General features: G+C 45.7%; 1 protein-coding gene across 4 annotated transcripts; it reads left to right on the top strand.

Annotated features, from left to right (window-relative positions):
• The first annotated feature begins 11 nt into the window (after nt 1–11).
• On the top strand, nt 12–16064 carry atn1 (atrophin 1). Of its 4 annotated transcripts, none has more exons than XM_061947995.1 (10): nt 12–186; nt 1211–1333; nt 6391–6492; nt 6713–6832; nt 6986–9669; nt 9781–9997; nt 10190–11693; nt 11819–11962; nt 12095–12275; nt 15377–16064. In XM_061947995.1, the coding sequence occupies exons 2-10, from the start codon at nt 1307–1309 to the stop codon at nt 15408–15410; spliced, it is 5013 nt and encodes a 1670-aa protein (XP_061803979.1). In that variant the 5' UTR covers nt 12–186; nt 1211–1306; the 3' UTR covers nt 15411–16064. The 4 variants fall into 4 exon arrangements, 3 of the variants coding, with proteins under 3 accessions (XP_061803979.1, XP_061803970.1, XP_061803988.1); XM_061947986.1 differs by having other exon boundaries at nt 11819–11986; XR_009814601.1 differs by lacking the exon at nt 15377–16064 and having other exon boundaries at nt 11806–11986; nt 12095–12243.
• The last annotated feature ends 5645 nt before the right edge of the window (nt 16065–21709 follow it).

Below are 21709 nucleotides of genomic sequence, written 5' to 3'. Positions count from 1 at the left end.
AAAAAGGGGGTGGAGTAAGAAGCCAGGGCACATACGCATCAATTTGTACAGTTCAGTTTTTTCCACGCTGCTGCTGTTGGGTGTTTTTTTTTTTATATGCAACATGAGGCGGCGCGTGTGGAGAGAAAGCGAACAAATGGAAGGCAAACGGAGAATAGAAGGAGAAGGCATCGCTGGATATTAAAGGTAAGCAGTATTGGAAGAGGGGGGGGCGGTCAGCGGGATAATGTATGCTGTGTGTTTTGGAATCTATACACCCCTCCACCACCCCCCACCCAGCACCACGACCACCACACACACCCCTCCATTGTACCTTATTGTCATCCCGGTGCTGCGTTCAGGCTCCATGATGACTTACGGCGGAGATTGCACGGCCACATTCCTGCAAAAAAAAAAAGAAAACAAAGCCGGTGTGAGATCATTCCGCCATTCTCTATCCTATTCTATCCAACCATGCATCTACATCACATTGGCACCGCAGTGCTCAATCCCTGCATGGAAGTGCAGCCAGTAGCTGCCACCTGTATGTGCCCGCATCCCTATTATTATTACTATTGTGAGTGTAGGCCCATATAAACACATGTGCTCTATTTTTTTTTCTATTATGCATGTCACTGCAGCATACACACTAATAATTAATACATAGTCATGTGAAGCAGTGCAGCTGGGGAGGGGGGTCACCTTTGTGTACAGCACAGTATTTACATCCTTATTTATCATACTTTTTACACCTAATTGATTTTTCGTTTAAATAAGCATGTGATCCTGCCATAACCAGGTCATATGGGTTAACCACAAGTGGCTCGAGGGGTGTGTGTCTGTGTGTGTGTGTGTGTGTGACTCCATATTCCCAGTCTGCCTATTCTACTGCATGCACGCCTAATATCAAGTTTTTGGTATAAGCACAGGCCAAACCACCGCTGTGTGTGTGTGTGTGTGTGTGAGTGTTTTGAGCCAGCAGTGGTGTTGATCCAAAGACAGAAAGAGCAAGAGGCATGCTGGGAATTTTAAACGCTGAACAGAGGCTTTCTGCAGTTGTAAATTACACGTTTTCACAATGGCGCAAATTCTTCATCTCCGCACATGGTCGATCCTATTTTGCACATCGGTTATTTCTGCATCCCTATATGTGCGAGTGAGATTCTATGTCGTCTTGAGAGAAAAAAAAAGGGGCCCAAATAATGCCTTCTTTGTTTATGATTCTTTACAGGTTCTAGGTCGAGTGAGTAAGCAACAGCAGAAGCATCTCGTTTGAGTCCATACACTGCCTGGTGTTTTGCAAAATGGACGTTATAAAGAAGAAATCATGAAAACACGGACACAAAAAGAATCGGTACGAACGAAACACGTGGCCTTGTTTGTTTTACTGACTTCTTCCATCCTCCTCCACCATAGCTACAAATCTGTGGTTCTCAAACATGTTACTGCGAATACCAACTCATATACAGGTAAAAGCCAGTAAATTAGAATATTTTGAAAAACTTGATTTATTTCAGTAATTGCATTCAAAAGGTGTAACTTGTACATTATATTCATTCATTGCACACAGACTGATGCATTCAAATGTTTATTTCATTTAATTTTGATGATTTGAAGTGGCAACAAATGAAAATCCAAAATTCCGTGTGTCACAAAATTAGAATATTACTTAAGGCTAATACAAAAAAGGGATTTTTAGAAATGTTGGCCAACTGAAAAGTATGAAAATGAAAAATATGAGCATGTACAATACTCAATACTTGGTTGGAGCTCCTTTTGCCTCAATTACTGCGTTAATGCGGCGTGGTATGGAGTCGATGAGTTTCTGGCACTGCTCAGGTGTTATGAGAGCCCAGGTTGCTCTGATAGTGGCCTTCAACTCTTCTGCGTTTTTGGGTCTGGCATTCTGCATCTTCCTTTTCACAATACCCCACAGATTTTCTATGGGGCTAAGGTCAGGGGAGTTGGCGGGCCAATTTAGAACAGAAATACCATGGTCCGTAAACCAGGCACGGGTAGATTTTGCGCTGTGTGCAGGCGCCAAGTCCTGTTGGAACTTGAAATCTCCATCTCCATAGAGCAGGTCAGCAGCAGCAAGCATGAAGTGCTCTAAAACTTGCTGGTAGACGGCTGCGTTGACCCTGGATCTCAGGAAACAGAGTGGACCGACACCAGCAGATGACATGGCACCCCAAACCATCACCCAACCATGCAAATTTTGCATTTCCTTTGGAAATCGAGGTCCCAGAGTCTGGAGGAAGACAGGAGAGGCACAGGATCCACGTTGCCTGAAGTCTAGTGTAAAGTTTCCACCATCAGTGATGGTTTGGGGTGCCATGTCATCTGCTGGTGTCGGTCCACTCTGTTTCCTGAGATCCAGGGTCAACGCAGCCGTCTACCAGCAAGTTTTAGAGCACTTCATGCTTCCTGCTGCTGACCTGCTCTATGGAGATGGAGATTTCAAGTTCCAACAGGACTTGGCGCCTGCACACAGCGCAAAATCTACCCGTGCCTGGTTTACGGACCATGGTATTTCTGTTCTAAATTGGCCCGCCACCTCCCCTGACCTTAGCCCCATAGAAAATCTGTGGGGTATTGTGAAAAGGAAGATGCAGAATGCCAGACCCAAAAACGCAGAAGAGTTGAAGGCCACTATCAGAGCAACCTGGGCTCTCATAACACCTGAGCAGTGCCAGAAACTCATCGACTCCATGCCACGCCGCATTAACGCAGTAATTGAGGCAAAAGGAGCTCCAACCAAGTATTGAGTATTGTACATGCTCATATTTTTCATTTTCATACTTTTCAGTTGGCCAACATTTCTAAAAATCCCTTTTTTGTATTAGCCTTAAGTAATATTCTAATTTTGTGACACACGGAATTTTGGATTTTCATTTGTTGCCACTTCAAATCATCAAAATTAAATGAAATAAACATTTGAATGCATCAGTCTGTGTGCAATGAATAAATATAATGTACAAGTTACACCTTTTGAATGCAATTACTGAAATAAATCAAGTTTTTCAAAATATTCTAATTTACTGGCTTTTACCTGTATATTTTTTTGGCTTTGCAAGTTTTTGGGTGAGCTGGAGCCTCAGCTGACCCTAGTAAAAAGGTGGGACTTTGCCCTGGACTGGTCACCTGTCAATCACAACGCACATATAGAGACAGACGACTATTCACACTTACATTCACAACGTTGCTGGGTGTGGACTGAACCAACAAAGTGTGTGACTGAAGACTGTCATGTATAAATATACATAGTTCATGTATATTTTCCTAATATAATTATATTTTTACTTTAAAAAAAAAATCTTTGATATTCCTGCATACCACTAGATGGAACCCGCGTACCATCAGTGGTACTCATGCCACAGTTTGAGAATCAATGCTCGAGCCCAGTGGTTCTCAAACTATTTTCACCAAGTACCACCTCAGAAAACACTCCAAATACTACCACAATGACCAACATTAAAACACTTAGCGTAGTAGGCCTAAGTATTCATTAGAAACAAGGCAGAGGTTTATTTAACAAGTATATCTAATATTTTGGACACTGTGACTTTACACCCAGTTTGAACAGTAACACTGTGTTTGAATATAGAAACATAAAACACTGTACTTAAATAGTGAATCAAATATTTGGCGTACCACTTGATGGAGCCCCTGTAGCACTAGTGGTACACATAGCACAGTTTGAGAATCCTGCTCTAGCCTCTTTGGCACAAAAATCCCTTAAAACGCTGATGCATCAGAGTCGTAACAGAAGATCTGGCATTTTTCCACCTGTTCCTTTTATACAGACCGCATTCAAGACGGATGGGTGCACTTTCACACAGCAAATTAGACAATTAGATGTCAGCGCTGCCCTCTGGTGTGATGTATATTTACTCGCTTTCAACACAACAGGGCAGGATAAGTGAGTGCCAGGTGGTAAACTTTACACCCAGTTCTGGCATTGTAAAATACCCTTACACACAGACGGGTATTTTTACTCTGATGATCAGAAACTTGAAAATTGCCAGGTGGACCTTGAGTGGGAGGCAGGCCTCCCCTTAGTGCAGGGATATTCGACTAAATTGTTTGGGGGCCACGTTTCCAGAAATCTAACGACTTCTCCCTTCACTATTAGTCTTATTTTGGAATATTCCGGGGAACCACAGTAGACATTTGGTCAATGTATTTTGTCAGAGTTACAGAGCAATCTGCTGTTTTTAAGGACCTTCTGCAAAAAAGCTGGTCAAATATCATCTCAATGACTTTTTTTGGATCTGTTGCAAAAATATGAGTCTCTCACAAGTTTTTTTTAACTAAACTCAATGGGCCACCAGTTGAATAGCCCAAATGATGAAAAAGAGAGGACCTAAAATGGAACCTTAAGGAACACAACTAGTATAACTAAAGAAGTTGAACAGATAAATACTGACTGCATCTAAAGTAAACAAGCTACAGCAACACCTTAGTTACATAAATCACACACTGAAGAAAATAAATTGTAACAGCCACCAGCTTAATAGCCCTGCCACAGGGGGTCCCAGAAAAACCTCACAGGAGGCGTAGAAACCTGAAGAAAATAAAGATTAAAATTGTAAGCTAACTTCAGTTATGTTTAAGGCAATATATTTCAGTTCCTAGAGTGAATGACTTAATAGTTATTGGGTTTGGCTCCAGAAAATCAGTGTTGTATTACAAACCCCGTTTCCATATGAGTTGGGAAATTGTGATAGATGTAAATGTAAACGGAATACAATGATTTGCAAATCCTTTTCAACCCATATTCAATTGAATGCACTACAAAGACAACATATTAGATGTTCAAACTCATAAACTTTTTTTTTTTTTGCAAATAATAATTAACTTAGAATTTCATGGCTGCAACACGTGCCAAAGTAGTTGGGAAAGGGCATGTTCACCACTGTGTTACATGGCCTTTCCTTTTAACAACACTCAGTAAACGTTTGGGAACTGAGGAGACATATTTTTTTAAGCTTCTCAGGTGGAATTCTTTCCCATTCTTGCTTGATGTACAGCTTAAGTTGTTCAACAGTCCGGGGGTCTCCGTTGTGCTATTTTAGGCTTCATAATGTGCCACACATTTTCAATGGGAGACAGGTCTGGACTACAGGCAGGCCAGTCTAGTACCCGCACTCTTTTACTATGAAGCCACGTTAATGTAACACGTGGCTTGGCATTGTCTTGCTGAAATAAGCAGGGGCGTCCATGGTAACGTTGCTTGGATGGCAACATCCAGTATGTTGCTCCAAAACCTGTATGTACCTTTCAGCATTAATGGCGCCTTCACAGATGTGTAAGTTACCCATGTCTTGGGCACTAATACACCCCCATACCATCACAGATGCTGGCTTTTCAACTTTGCGCCTATAACAATCCGGATGGTTCTTTTCCTCTTTGGTCCGTAGGACACGACGTCCACAGTTTCCAAAAACTATTTGAAATGTAGACTCGTCAGACCACAGAACACTTTTCCACTTTGTATCAGTCCATCTTAGATGAGCTCAGGCCCAGCGAAGCCGACGACGTTTCTGGGTGTTGTTGATAAACGGTTTTCGCCTTGCATAGGAGAGTTTTAACTTGCACTTACAGATGTAGCGACCAACTGTAGTTACTGACAGTGGGTTTCTGAAGTGTTCCTGAGCCCATGTGGTGATATCCTTTCCACACTGATGTCGCTTGTTGATGCAGTACAGCCTGAGGGATCGAAGGTCACGGGCTTAGCTGCTTACGTGCAGTGATTTCTCCAGATTCTCTGAACCCTTTGATGATATTACAGACCGTAGATGGTGAAATCCATAAATTCCTTGCAATAGCTGGTTTTTCTTAAACTGTTCAACAATTTGCTCACGCATTTGTTGACAAAGTGGTGACCCTCGCCCCATCCTTGTTTGTGAATGACTGAGCATTTCATGGAATCTACTTTTATACCCAATCATGGCACCCACCTGTTCCCAATTTGCCTGTTCACCTGTGGGATGTTCCAAATAAGTGTTTGATGAGCGTTCCTCAACTTTATCAGTATTTATTGCCACCTTTCCCAACTTCTTTGTCATGTGTTGCTGGCATCAAATTCTAAAGTTAATGATTATTTGCAAAAAAAAAAAATGTTTATCAGTTTGCACATCAAATATGTTGTCTTTGTAGCATATTCAACTGAATATGGGTTGAAAATGATTTGCAAATCATTGTATTGCGTTTATATTTACATCTAACACAATTTCCCAACTCATATGGAAACGGGGTTTGTATATTCACTGTAAGGAGAGCTTCACAGTGCCACGCACAAAGCTCCCTGGTCCAATGCTTTAACGTCTCACTTTGAACAACATGCTACCATCTCCTGTTTTGAAATTTTGTGCTAAATCTTGTTCTTTTGCATTTTGGGCCATGAAGATGCCCATGCGCAGTGGGCGGCGGCGGGGGGCGAGTGAGGAGAGGAGGGGTAGACGCCCGCACCCCAGTCCCACTCAACCTGAACGCAATGAGAGACAAACGGTTAGAGCCTGTCCACTCTTTATATAATATATATATATATATATATATATATATATATATATATACAGTGACTGATGATATGCAATCATCTTAATAGCATAGATGTCTGTGATAACACATGTACCTGGCATAAAAGTGAGTCCTTGATTTGTCTGAAAACAGATACTATGTATCTAAAGTAATGCATGTCTGAAGAATTAAAAGTATTGTGTCACTTTAGCCAAGAGGTGGCGGTGAGGAACTGGCTGGGAATCGCTTCAGTCGCAGATCACAAGGGCATGATTCATCCGAGAGCGAGGGGGAGGAACTTGTGTCTCCTGCAAAAAGACAGAAAGTTCAGGTTTGTGTTGAGTTTCATCGGCCTGTTATATAAAACGGTAGAAAAATTAATCCAAATGGCTGGTGTGTCTGACCTATAAGAAGTTATTTCTGCTGTGCTCTGGCAATACATTCTTGATTTTTACTTCATCCACAAATGATCTTTTCTCATCAGGATTCGGCCGCCAACAAGAACCCTCCAACATCAACACACTCCACTGACAGCTTGGCTCCATCCACAGTCCCGCCTCCAACCTCGGCAGCCGGCCAATCCCGTGAGAGTGACAATGAAGATGGCCAATCACAGGGTAGCAGGAGTTCCGTTGTAGGCAGCCTGGCAAATAGCAGCAGCAGCCTTAGCAGTGGGCGGGACATCGACCAGGACAATCGTTCCTCATCCCCGAGTCTCTCCGCTTCCCCTCTGGGTAGCCTCGACTCTGATTCCGAGGGCCCTGAATCACCAAAGCATAGAGAGAGGGAACGGGAGAAAAGCAAAGATGGAGGAGCAGGAAGCGTGTCTTCAGAGGACAGAAGGACGCGGAGAGTGGAGGATCCCTGTGGAGAGGGACAAAACATGGATGCGGATGCACAAATTGAGGACTGTGCTCTAAAGCCTATCCATCCTTGCCCCTCTTCAGGTCCCAACCCCTCGCTCCGTGGAGCTGGGGATTCTTCAAATGACAGCTCTGGTGGGAGGAAGTCTTATTTCTCCATGGACTCCAAACTCATGTGTAAAGTTGAGTATGGTGGACCTACTGGCACTGATGCTGTGCCAAGTGGCAATAGAATGAATTCCAAAGCCAACACACAATGTGTGACAAAGACATCTGCTGCCGGTGGAGATTTTTCCCATAACAGCCCCAGCATTCCCCACTCCTTGCCCCCACCTCTTCCTCCTCCACCTGCTCTTAAACCACTGGAGCTCGGGGGACAAAATCTTCCCACTGAGGTCAAAATAGAAAAGGCCGATAAGCACCTGGACAAAGCTCGGTCCACTCCTCCTACCCTGTTGCAGACTGGGCCGCAGCCTCAATCACAACCCCAGACTCAAACCACCGCCCACCCCCATCATTACAGCTCCCCAAGCTGGCAGGGTGGCACAGCAACCGGTTGCCAGGGGAGTTGGGGCTACACCCGTTACCCTGGCAACCATCACTCACACCAGCATCAGCCCCCGGTGCAGCAGCAGCAACTTCCCTCTGTGTACAACCCTCCTTCCTCTCGACACTCCACATCTCACGCTTCTTATCTCCCCCACCCGCACCCTCACCCCCACAGAGAGTACATTCCCAGGTATGCTGGAGGAGGAGTGGATAGAGACAGGGGTGCTGTGGGAGACAGGGAGAGGGGGGCAAGGGGTGAGCTCAACAGGGAGTTCTCTGCTCCCATTGTTAACAACAGCAACACAAATAGTGGGGCTAATAGTACTAGCGGGATGAGTGGCCTTCAAGGCAGGGAGTTTGCCGGTTTGTCTGTAGGTCAGAACCGGGAGTCTCAAAGCTCTGGAAGAGATGGACCTTCTAATATAGGTGCTGTGAGAAGAGATTTTGTTCCAGCTTTCAAAGACAGAGAGCAAGACAGGGAACGTGATCCAGGAAGAGAGTTTCCTGTGCCAAACCAAAACCAGAGTAGAGACTTTTCCCCCAATGGAGCTGTAGGGGGGCATCCAAGAGACAAAGACAGAGGCAGGTGGGGTGAGTTTGGAGGCCAAACAAGAGAAGGAAACTGTAACCCAAACAACAATGCCATCTCACAAGGAAACCATCCCAGTACAGCTAGTGGACTACCTGTTAACCCCATGCTTAGCCGAGATCCACCGACATCTCCCCAAAACAACAGTAGCCACCCAACTCATTCTTCCCTGCCCCCACACTCACATCCCACAAACTCCTCCAATCGGGATTTTCCACCTTCCATGGACAAGACACAAACACCTTCCACTGGACCTGACTCCTTTCACAGAGAGTATCCTTCCACTGGTGGGAAAGATTTCAATGCAGGCGCACTTCCCTCCACAGGAACTAATCGAGATTATCTCAGCCCACCTGGCGTCACTTCTAATCTAGGAAGAGAATTTTCAGGGCCTGGTGGAATCCAAAATGCTCACCCATCTCACCCCCATTACCAGTCTGGACTTAGAGATAGAGAAAGGGACTCAAACCTGCGAGAGTCAGCCCTGTACCAAAGCCGTGGTGGTCCAAATCAACCTCCTGCCCCATCTCCATCCTCTTCTACCAGTCATGGACACCCTCCAAATGCCCCCTATCCATCTCAAACTTCCCATACTCAGCAACCCCCACCAGGTATGGCACCTAATGTACGTCCCCCACTTTACCAGTCATCTGCTCAGACTCCTCCAACACATCTATCCCCACTACCCAGCCCCTCCACTAATCAGATAGGTGGTTTCTCGTCGTTCCCCCCTGGCCCCACCTCTGCACCCATTATGCCCCATCCTGGACCAGGCATGCCATCACCTGGATGCCGGCCCTCCCCTTTACATGCCACCTTGAACAGCCACTCGAGCTTCAGTGAAACATACCACGCAAATGGGAGTGGTGGCAATAACCTGGCTAACAGCAATAGCAACAGTGGCACACCCACAAACAGCAATACAAACTCCCAATCACCTCATAATGTCTCTAAGGGCCCACCACCGCTTACTAATAACAACATTACTACCCCGACACTTCCCTGTGGAGATGGCCATTCAGATTCAGGCCTTCCCCAACCGCCTGTAATTAAGCAGGAACCACCAGAAGACAGGGAAGAAAGTAACAGTCCACCAACTGTGTTGAGAAGTCCGTCTCCTGAGCCTAAACCTGTAGACATTCCCATCCATGCTAGCCAATCAGCAAGGTAATTATTTTCTTATTTGTCTTTAGGTATCAATTAAAATAAGAATCAAAATGATTGTGGTACTGAGTCCTTATGGTTGAAATAATGATGCACTGTGTCACTTGTCTCTAGGTTTCACAAAGTCCTTGACCGTGGTAGCTGCAACTCATGCGCCCGCTGCGATGTCCTATTTGTTCCGTTGGACGGTTCTAAATTGTGGAAGAAGAGGAATGAGGTGATAGAAAGAGCTCGGAGGGAGGTTGAGCAACGGGCCAGAGATTTAAGAGAAAAAGAGAGAGAACGGGAAAGGGAGCGAGAGCGTGAGAGGGAACTGGATCGCCATCTACAGGTAAGCTTGTGGAAAAAAAGACTAGTAAACTGTTTTAAATAAAATGTCAAATGAATGAATGGTAAAGAGCATATATATATATATATATATATATATATATATATATATATATATATATGTATATATATATATAAACGTGATCACACCATGGAAGAACTAATGTTTATTTATTTTCCTTATGTTGTTTTGTAGCAACAGAAAGATGCCAGTGCAGCTGCAGGGGCTCGTCATGGTTCTTCCCTCTTCTTCCCCTCCTCGTCCTCTATGATCCTTGACCCTTCATCGTCCTCCTCCTGTCCGGGAAACCCGGTCTCCCATCCACCACCTCACGCTCAGCATCACCACTCTCACCCGCATGCTCACCTTCCTCCAGGCCACCACCTCCATCACAGCCTCTCTCATGCTATCCCACACTCACTTCTCCTGCCGTCTATGGCTGGGGCATCAGCAGTGGTTGGGGGCCATCAAGGAGCTTTGGGAATAGGTATTGGTGGTCCATACCTTGGTCCTGATACCCCAGCTCTAAGAACCCTGAGCGAGTATGCTCGTCCCCATGCTATGTCTCCACTTGGGGCAGCAAGTCGGGCTCAAGCACACCACCCTCAAATGCACCATGGTCATCCTCATGTCCATCCATCATTCTTTCTACCCCAATTTCAGAATCATCATGCATTAGCTCACCCACATCACCTACCTGCTGATGCTGCAACAGCTGCAGCCATCTTGGGCTTTCTGTATGGCGGCAGCCTTGAAGGGGGTCATGGTGTTGGTGGTCACCCTGGGGTTGGGGGAGGCCCAGTGCCTGGAGGAATGGGGGGTTCAGGGTTAGGAGGAGTTGGCTTTCCTCATGCGGTTGCTGCTCACCGTGAGCGCATGAAGCAAGGATTTGAATTCAAAAGTGATGAACGGGTCTATCCACAAGTCTCCATGGCTGATCCTGCAGCTCTAGCCCTGGCTCACACCCATTCCCATGCCAGTGCCCATGCACATACCCACTCCTTGCTCCTTGGTGGAGGGGGGCCAAATGAGGTGTCACTCTATTGCACTCCTCCCCCACCTCCTGCCGGCCCCCCACATCTCCAGAACCCGACTGTGCCCCCAATAGTCAGACCCCCAAACCCTCCTGCCCCTCAGTCTCTGTCCAATCCCCCTCCTTCATCACTTCTACCTCCATCGCACCCTCCATCTGCGCCACCGCCCGCTGCCCCACCACCCGCTGCCCCACCCCCATCAGGCCCGGCTGCCCCTCCGTCGGCTCCTCCTCTCCCTCCTCCTGCTCTACCTGCGACACCCACCTCTAACGCCACTTCAGTTCATCACCCAGTACCCCATTCTTCTTTCCCTAGTTCCCTGCCATCTCATCTACCACCAACCACTTCATCTGAGACCTACCCAACCCCCGCTCGCTCACCCACCTCTTTTGAGCGAGACAGGAGTGGAGACAGAGAGCGGGAGAGAGAACGAGACAGAGCGGCACCGCCGGCCTTTGGGGACAGGGAACGTGAGAGAGAGAGAGAGAGGGAGAGGGAAAGAGAAAGGGGAGGAAGTGCAGGAGGAGGCACCTCAAACGGAGGAGGAACAGGTGGAGGAAGTGGGGGAGAGAACACAGGTCGTGTCCAGATGCTAAATGTGACGCCCCACCATCACCAGCACTCCCACATCCACTCGCACCTTCATTTGCACCAACAAGACACAGGTACCCACTGCTACTAACTATGCTACCTACCCTGATGTAGGTCTTTATTACCTTCTAGATATTTGCTGCTTCTTTGGCTCTTATTAAATATCTCCTATATTTCCTATTACATCATTGGCATCTAGCGGCGGGCGGGGTTCACCCCCTGATGGACCCGCTGGCGTCGGGGTCTCCTTTGACGCGTCTCCCTTACCCCGGAGCGACAATAGGCAACCCCATCCTGGCTCACCCCCTCACTGACAGCGAGGTGCTTCGCCAACAGCTGTTCGGTGAGGAGAAGGCTCCTCGTCCATGTACTCGCTCACTTTTTTTTCTATCAAATGAGTCCTCAAAGTTCACAGAGATCACTTTTAGCAGTGGCATTGATGATTTTTTTTCCTCCTCCGGGAAACTTCTCCTAGGTGCTCCTTTCCGTGACCTGCCCCAACAGTCCTCCCTCACTGGTCCCATGTCGGCAGCCCACCAGCTCCAGGCCATGCAGCAGGCCCAGAGCGCGGAGCTGCAGATCCAGAGACTGGCCCTGGAACAACAGTGGATACATCACCATCACCACCACTCTCTCACCCAGGACGAGTACTACAGGTGCGTTTTTTTTATGTACACAAACACAAACCCTGAATATCATTTTCCATTAGTCATGAAATAACTGAAACCATTAAATGATCAGTAGAGCATAGACTGATACCATTTACTCACATAGTAGGTTCCAAATAGGACGCCTCCCATTGAATCCTGAGGTCATGTCCCCAATACAAGCAGACTGCGTTGGCAAAAAGGGAAAGTATATCCTTTGATTTGTAACAAAGGCTAATGCAAAGTAACTATGTGTAGCTGATGAACTCAATTCTCTTGGCCTTAAACCAGGGGTCGGCAACCCAAAATGTTGAAAGAGCCATATTGGACCAAAAATAAAAATAAAAAATCTGTCTGGAGCCGCAAAAAATTAAAAGCCTTATATATGTGTTATAATGAAGGCAGCACATGATGTAAGTGTCTATATTAGCCTACTATCAAAGTCTGGCGCAAATCTTCGATGACAGAAATTTTGTATTTTAAATGTTTTTCCTACACATTTTTGCAACATTGGAGATCATTAGTAAAATGGAGGCTTCTCACAGGAGGAGATAACTTCTGGAACATACTGGCTGAGAATGGCCAAAGGTATAGTAGATGTGTGTGTCCAAGTTTAAGGAAACGGCAGGTTGTCTTCTTCTAATGGATTTATTAAAATATTTGCAAGCTGGGTAACGTTTGCTGTGGTCTGGAACAACATGGCACACAAACAACTATCAGAAATGCTGCCAATATTACATACAGATAATATGTCATGAGACATGCAAATATAAATTGACTATACAGAAGACATAAGTAAAGGAAATTAAATGAGCTCAAATATACCGACAAACTAGGCATAATGATGCAATATGTGAATACAGCTAGCCTAAATGGCATGTTAGCATCGAGTAGCTTGCAGTCATGGATTGACCAAATATGCCTGATAAGCACTCCAGCAAATCAATCAAATCAACAAAGCTCACCTTTGTGGATTCACGCACAGCATAAAACGTTTGGTGGACAAAACGAGACAAAGAAGGAGTGGCATAAAACACGTCTTTCTGTGGCAGCATCGGAGAAAGTTGTACATGTAAACAAACTACCATGAGTTCAAGGATGGCTGAAATTAGTAGGACAAAACGGTGCTAGCCAAATATTGTCATCAGTGAAGCATGTTTAATATAAACAGTGAGATTTCTAACAATTAGGAAGGTTTGTGTCATGTTTTTTCTCCTACAGAAAAATATATTAAAACAAACAAAAAAACGTTTTCTTCATCTACAGGTAAAAGCCAGTAAATTAGAATATTTTGAAAAACTTGATTTATTTCAGTAATTGCATTCAAAAGGTGTAACTTGTACATTATATTTATTCATTGCACACAGACTGATGCATTCAAATGTTTATTTCATTTAATTTTGATGATTTGAAGTGGCAACAAATGAAAATCCAAAATTCCGTGTGTCACAAAATTAGAATATTACTTAAGGCTAATACAAAAAAGGGATTTTTAGAAATGTTGGCCAACTGAAAAGTATGAAAATGAAAAATATGAGCATGTACAATACTCAATACTTGGTTGGAGCTCCTTTTGCCTCAATTACTGCGTTAATGCGGCGTGGCATGGAGTCGATGAGTTTCTGGCACTGCTCAGGTGTTATGAGAGCCCAGGTTGCTCTGATAGTGGCCTTCAACTCTTCTGCGTTTTTGGGTCTGGCATTCTGCATCTTCCTTTTCACAATACCCCACAGATTTTCTATGGGGCTAAGGTCAGGGGAGTTGGTGGGCCAATTTAGAACAGAAATACCATGGTCCGTAAACCAGGCACAGGTAGATTTTGCGCTGTGTGCAGGCGCCAAGTCCTGTTGGAACTTGAAATCTCCATCTCCATAGAGCAGGTCAGCAGCAGGAAGCATGAAGTGCTCTAAAATTTGCTGGTAGACGGCTGCGTTGACCCTGGATCTCAGGAAACGGAGTGGACCGACACCAGCAGATGACATGGCACCCCAAACCATCACTGATGGTGGAAACTTTACACTAGACTTCAGGCAACGTGGATCCTGTGCCTCTCCTGTCTTCCTCCAGACTCTGGGACCTCGATTTCCAAAGGAAATGCAAAATTTGCATGGTTGGGTGATGGTTTGGGGTGCCATGTCATCTGCTGGTGTCGGTCCACTCTGTTTCCTGAGATCCAGGGTCAACGCAGCCGTCTACCAGCAAGTTTTAGAGCACTTCATGCTTCCTGCTGCTGACCTGCTCTATGGAGATGGAGATTTCAAGTTCCAACAGGACTTGGCGCCTGCACACAGCGCAAAATCTACCCGTGCCTGGTTTACGGACCATGGTATTTCTGTTCTAAATTGGCCCGCCAACTCCCCTGACCTTAGCCCCATAGAAAATCTGTGGGGTATTGTGAAAAGGAAGATGCAGAATGCCAGACCCAAAAACGCAGAAGAGTTGAAGGCCACTATCAGAGTAACCTGGGCTCTCATAACACCTGAGCAGTGCCAGAAACTCATCGACTCCATGCCACGCCGCATTAACGCAGTAATTGAGGCAAAAGGAGCTCCAACCAAGTATTGAGTATTGTACATGCTCATATTTTTCATTTTCATACTTTTCAGTTGGCCAACATTTCTAAAAATCCCTTTTTTGTATTAGCCTTAAGTAATATTCTAATTTTGTGACACACGGAATTTTGGATTTTCATTTGTTGCCACTTCAAATCATCAAAATTAAATGAAATAAACATTTGAATGCATCAGTCTGTGTGCAATGAATAAATATAATGTACAAGTTACACCTTTTGAATGCAATTACTGAAATAAATCAAGTTTTTCAAAATATTCTAATTTACTGGCTTTTACCTGTAAGTGTTAAAAAAAACAAAAACATTATGATTTGTATGTTTTCAGATTGTGCTTGTATTATTTTTAAACAAAGAACACAATCTGAAGTTGTCTTTATTTTTAAATTGTCATGACATGATTTTATCAGTCCGCCCCACTTGGGAATAGATTTTCCTCTATGTGGCCCCTGAGCTGAAATGAGTTTGACACCCCTTGGTATTCATCATAGCATAACTGATTGACTAACTCTGTTAACAACTTTTCTCCTTTCACCTTTAGTCACCTGAAGAAAGAAAGTGACAAGACCCTGTGAGGGAGCGGCACAAGAAAGGGAACAAAACATGGGAGAATGTGTGCAAACTTTAAATAAAAAAAGAAAATAAAAGCACTAATAATAAAAACTATGAAGGGACAAAGACTGCACGGGGAATTTATACTCCGTCCCTGTGAACTGCACCAAGTTGAAGTTCCAGACTCTTTTTTTCCCCCAGCATTGTGTTCTTAAACTTCAGTCCTGTTTTTTGTATTGTGCTCTGTACAGTATATGAATTAGAAGGGAGTAAGGAGGGAATAGTGTGAAGGACAATATGTGTAAAATACTTGACGCCAGACAGAATGAGTCTTTTTATGTCATCGCATGTAGCTAGAGGAGCTTACCGGTGGAACTTTTTTGGTTCTTCATTTTAGTAACTACGCCCTCATTTGTACCTGAGGATTCTATATGCATGAGACCAGCCTTTTAGTGTTCTGTTTACAGCAGTATTATTGTTATTATTATTATTAATGTGGTCGGTTTGTCTATAATAATTATATATATATATACATATATATATATAAGTACATATTATTTGTATTATTTTTTTACATTTTCATGGTACGACTGTCACTTTTCATTTGGAATTGACCTTGTGAAACAAGATGAAAGCAAAAAAAAACAACATGGAAATAAATTATCTTTTTTTTGCTATGTTTTCACGTGCAGTCATTTACCTTGAGTCTGTGGGTCCCGTCTTTGTTTTATACAAGTCACTCTTGCACAAAGCATATCAAATTCCTCACGCGCCTCCCCCTTCCCCCTTTTTCAGACTCCCTCCGCTAGTCTCCCCCCTCCCTGTCTTTTGGCGAGTGTGGCTAATAGGAGACACATGGGATGAGTGCGAGACATGGGAGTTGAGTTGCTCTATTGAACAGCAGCCGCCCTGTAGAGCTGGCATTCCATAGTGAACTGTAAAAATGAAAAAAGCGGGGGGGTGCGATGGAGAAGGAACTGCAAAATTGTGATTTACACACAGAACCCTCCTTTAGACCGACACGGATCACTGAACGAGGCCTTCGGAGACTGCAGAATAAACGACAATCGTATTATTTTTTGTTATGATAATGTATGTATTCTGGCAATTAGTACATTTCTAAACTACGGTAAGTTTCCCTTTTACATTAATGTGCTGGATTAGTTTAGCTCTACTGTAACGTAACTAACTGCTGTCAAAATATAGCCTTATTTACGCTATGTGCCTAAAAGTCACTCCACACCAGGCGTCAAAATGGCCATTTGGGCCCGTTTCCACCAAATTAAAACCCACAAAACATATCTAATCACTATATTGAAGTAAATGCTACATATACAGTTTCCTTTAACTCATTTTAGATCAGGGGGCCACATGGAGAAAAATCTACTCCCATGTGGGCCGGACTGGTAAAAAATTGTACAAATCATAATGGTGTTGTTTTTTTACACTTACATGTTGTGGTTAATAGTATTCTATCTTCATTTGTAGTTATTTATATTTTCTGAATAAATGATGCCTTCCCGGTAAAGTCTATTCAGGTGTACTGGAGAGGAGGCTACGCCGGATAGTCGAACCTCGGATTCAGGAGGAACAGTGTGGTTTTCGTCCTGGTCGTGGAACTGTGGACCAGCTCTATACTCTCGGCAGGGTCCTTGAGGGTGCATGGGAGTTTGCCCAACCAGTCTACATGTGCTTTGTGGACTTGGAGAAGGCATTCGACCGTGTCCCTCGGGAGGTCCTGTGGGGAGTGCTCAGAGAGTATGGGGTATCGGACTGTCTGATTGTGGCGGTCCGCTCCCTGTACGATCAGTGTCAGAGCTTGGTCCGCATTGCCGGCAGTAAGTCGGACACGTTTCCAGTGAGGGTTGGACTCCGCCAAGGCTGCCCTTTGTCACCGATTCTGTTCATAACTTTTATGGACAGAATTTCTAGGCGCAGTCAAGGCGTTGAGGGGATCTGGTTTGGTGGCTGCAGGATTAGGTCTCTGCTTTTTGCAGATGATGTGGTCCTGATGGCTTCATCTGGCCAGGATCTTCAGCTCTCACTGGATCGGTTCGCAGCCGAGTGTGAAGGGACTGGGATGAGAATCAGCACCTCCAAGTCCGAGTCCATGGTTCTCGCCCGGAAAAGGGTGGAGTGCCATCTCCGGGTTTGGGAAGAGACCCTGCCCCAAATGGAGGAGTTCAAGTACCTCGGAGTCTTGTTCACGAGTGAGGGAAAAGTGGATCGTGAGATCGACAGGCGGATCGGTGCGGCATCTTCAGTAATGCGGACGCTGTATCGATCCGTTGTGGTGAAGAAGGAGCTGAGCCGGAAGGCAAAGCTCTCAATTTACCGGTCGATCTACGTTCCCATCCTCACCTATGGTCATGAGCTTTGGGTTATGACCGAAAGGACAAGATCACGGGTACAGGCGGCCGAAATTAGTTTCCTCCGCCGGGTGGCGGGGCTCTCCCTTAGAGATAGGGTGAGAAGCTCTGCCATCCGGGGGGAGCTCAAAGTAAAGCCACTGCTCCTCCACATCGAGAGGAGCCAGATGAGGTGGTTCGGGCATCTGGTCAGGATGCCACCCGAACGCCTCCCTCGGGAGGTGTTTAGGGCACGTCCAACCGGTAGGAGGACACGTTGGGAAGACTATGTCTCCCGGCTGGCCTGGGAACGCCTCGGGATCCCCCGGGAGGAGCTGGACGAAGTGGAGGAAAGTCTGGGCTTCCCTGCTTAAGCTGCTGCCCCCGCGACCCGACCTCGGATAAGCGGAAGAAGATGGATGGATGGATGGATAATGTTTATCAGTCAAGTCATTGGTGTTAATTTTCCATCCATCAAGATTAAAAAAAACAAATCAAAATCAAATTACAGTATGTTATTTATGTAGTTTGATCATTTTCCTCGACTGATGTACTAACATCATGTGGTTTATTTTGTACATATGTAGCATCATCTACAAATTTACAAAGAATTGCTATTGCGACATCCATTGGACACATTTAGAACAGCGGTTTCTTTCATTCAAAAATTTCAGGTTAATTTTTATACTTAGCAAATTCATCCCGCGGGCCAGATAAAACCTGTTCGCGGGCCTGATCCGGCCTTCGGGCCGTACTTTTGACACTCTTGCTTTAACGTATTGTCACGTTACGTTCCTGTCTTGTTCTTTTCTGTTATATTCTTATTTTGTAATTGGTTTATTTTCTATTTATACCCTATAGTTTTCCTAGGTAACGACCCACACCTGACAATTAGTCAAGATTCAACTTTGCCGGATTTTTGTTTTTATGATGTGTTGTCACCGGTGTTAGCCAAGTTACTTTGAAAAATAAATAAATTATAGTTATTACATAGATTGAATGTGCTTTGGTGGCTGTATCTCTCCTTTACTTTACGAGTCATAGAAAAACACAAAATAAACACAACAGTTAAACCTCACACAAAAACAAGACAGTTACTTGAACATTCAAAAGACAAAATAGGACAAGACAAAAAATGCAATGTAATTTACGAAATCCCGTGTAAATCATGCAAAAAATCATACATGGGAGAAACAGGGAGGACATTCAACACAAGGAAGAAAGAACATCAGAAAGAATGCTAAAAAGAGACAACTGGAAGGTTTACAAGAAGCCTAAAATGGAGGAAGGAAATCTTAAAATCAGCCATATCAGATCATTGCAAAATAAATAACCACATCATGGACCGGGACAACGGCAAAATCATCGGCACAGAAAGTAACAAATGCAAACGATGGATTAAGGAGGCGATCGAACTAAGGAAGCGGCTCAAGGAAACCATCAATTGGGATGAGGGAGCATACCTGGGACTCCCTCCTCTATTAACCATCAAGCAGCGGGGGGTAGGGAGCCAACCAGGTAAACTTGACAGGTCTGACAGCTGAAAGGCAACACTTCACAGTGGTCAGGTGACCCTTCTGAAGAAGACTGCAAATGACAGTCGAAACATGTACCTGACAATATACCGGCCACTGTATCAATATACCGAAAATATGGTTTCTTCTTTACTAATGTATTTCCATGGTTCTGTACTTTAGCTCTATTCCATCTTCATCTTCTTTATGCTGCGGCGTTAAGGCGAGCTATGTCGTCCGCCTCCAAACCCTCTTGTGTAGCGTAACATACGCCGAAAGGACAAGTCTTAACCTTGCGTAGCAGCGACACGGCAAAAACTGTAATTGGTTGGCTTTTAGTACTTGTCCTGTGTTCAATCAATCAATCAATCAATGTTTACTTATATAGCCCTAAATCACGAGTGTCTCAAAGGGCTGCACAAGCCACAACGACATGTGTTGATGTGATTCAATCATGAGGCAAACTGCCTGCCCACTTTTGCAAAAACGCCTTGCATTTAGTTTTGTAACAACACCAGTTCCAATACCACTCAACTCCTCTTTAGCTGCCATTGTTTAATAAGCCATGGAAAACGACTTCCGGACGGCTTCGAAGCGATTCTGGACCACCATCCGCCGCCTCAGGAAGGGGAAGCAGTGTACTATCAACACCGTGTATGGTGAGGATGGTGTTCTGCTGACCTCGACTGCGGATGTTGTGGATCGGTGGAGAGAATACTTCGAAGACCTCCTCTATCCCACCAACACGTCTTCCTATGAGGAAGCAGTGCCTGGGGAATCTGTGGTGGGCTCTTCTATTTCTGGGGCTGAGGTTGCCGAGGTAGTTAAAAAGCTCCTCGGTGGCAAGGCCCCGGGGTGGATGAGATCCGCCCGGAGTTCCTTAAGGCTCTGGATGCTGTGGGGCTGTCTTGGTTGACAAGACTCTGCAGCATCGCGTGGACATCGGGGGCGGTACCTCTGGATTGGCAGACCGGGGTGGTGGTTCCTCTCTTTAAGAAGGGGAACCGGAGGGTGTGTTCTAACTATCGTGGGATCACACTCCTCAGCCTTCCCGGTAAGGTCTATTCAGGTGTACTGGAGAGGAGGCTACGCCGGATAGTCGAACCTCGGATTCAGGAGGAACAGTGTGGTTTTCATCCTGGTCGTGGAACTGTGGACCAGCTCTATACTCTCGGCAGGGTCCTTGAGGGTGCATGGGAGTTTGCCCAACCAGTCTACATGTGTTTTGTGGACTTGGAGAAGGCATTCGACCGTGTCCCTCGGGAAGTCCTGTGGGGAGTGCTCAGAGAGTATGGGGTATTGGACTGTCTGATTTTGGCGGTCCGCTCCCTGTATGATCAGTGTCAGAGCTTGGTCCGCATTGCCGGCAGTAAGTCGGACACGTTTCCAGTGAGGGTTGGACTCCGCCAAGGCTGCCCTTTGTCACCGATTCTGTTCATAACTTTTATGGACAGAATTTCTAGGCGCAGTCAAGGCGTTGAGGGGATCTGGTTTGGTGGCTGCAGGATTAGGTCTCTGCTTTTTGCAGATGATGTGGTCCTGATGGCTTCATCTGGCCAGGATCTTCAGCTCTCACTGGATCGGTTCGCAGCCGAGTGTGAAGCGACTGGGATGAGAATCAGCACCTCCAAGTCCGAGTTTATGGTTCTCGCCTGGAAAAGGGTGGAATGCCATCTTCGGGTTGGGGAGGAGACCCTGCCCCAAGTGGAGGAGTTCAAGTACCTCGGAGTCTTGTTCACGAGTGAAGGAAGAGTGGATCGTGAGATCGACAGGCGGATCGGTGCGGCGTCTTCAGTAATGCGGACGCTGTATCGATCCGTTGTGGTGAAGAAGGAGCTGAGCCGGAAGGCAAAGCTCTCAATTTACCGGTCGATCTACGTTCCCATCCTCACCTATGGTCATGAGCTTTGGGTTATGACCGAAAGGACAAGATCACGGGTACAAGCGGCCGAAATGAGTTTCCTCCGCCGGGTGGCGGGGCTCTCCCTTAGAGATAGGGTGAGAAGCTCTGTCATCCGGGGGGAGCTCAAAGTAAAGCCGCTGCTCCTCCACATCGAGAGGAGCCAGATGAGGTGGTTCGGGCATCTGGTCAGGATGCCACCCGATCGCCTCCCTCGGGAGGTGTTTAGGGCACGTCCGACCGGTAGGAGGCCACGGGGAAGACCCAGGACACGTTGGGAAGACTATGTCTCCCGGCTGGCCTGGGAACGCCTCGGGATCCCCTGGGAGGAGCTGGACGAAGTGGCTGGGGAGAGGGAAGTCTGGGCTTCCCTGCTTGGGCTGCTGCCCCCGCGACCCGACCTCGGATAAGCGGAAGAAGATGGATGGATGGATGGATGTTTAATAACAACAAAAGAAGCTACAAGTTAAGGGTCATGGCTTCTCACCAGAAAACAATGCCCCGAGAATTGAATGGGAGAACTTTGAAAGACTCATTACCGTGCCTCAAGGGACTGCGTA

Source organism: Nerophis lumbriciformis, linkage group LG04 (genome assembly GCF_033978685.3).
Source record: "Nerophis lumbriciformis linkage group LG04, RoL_Nlum_v2.1, whole genome shotgun sequence".
Lineage (NCBI taxonomy): Eukaryota > Metazoa > Chordata > Actinopteri > Syngnathiformes > Syngnathidae > Nerophis > Nerophis lumbriciformis.
This window is presented reverse-complemented; position numbering and strand designations above follow the sequence as displayed.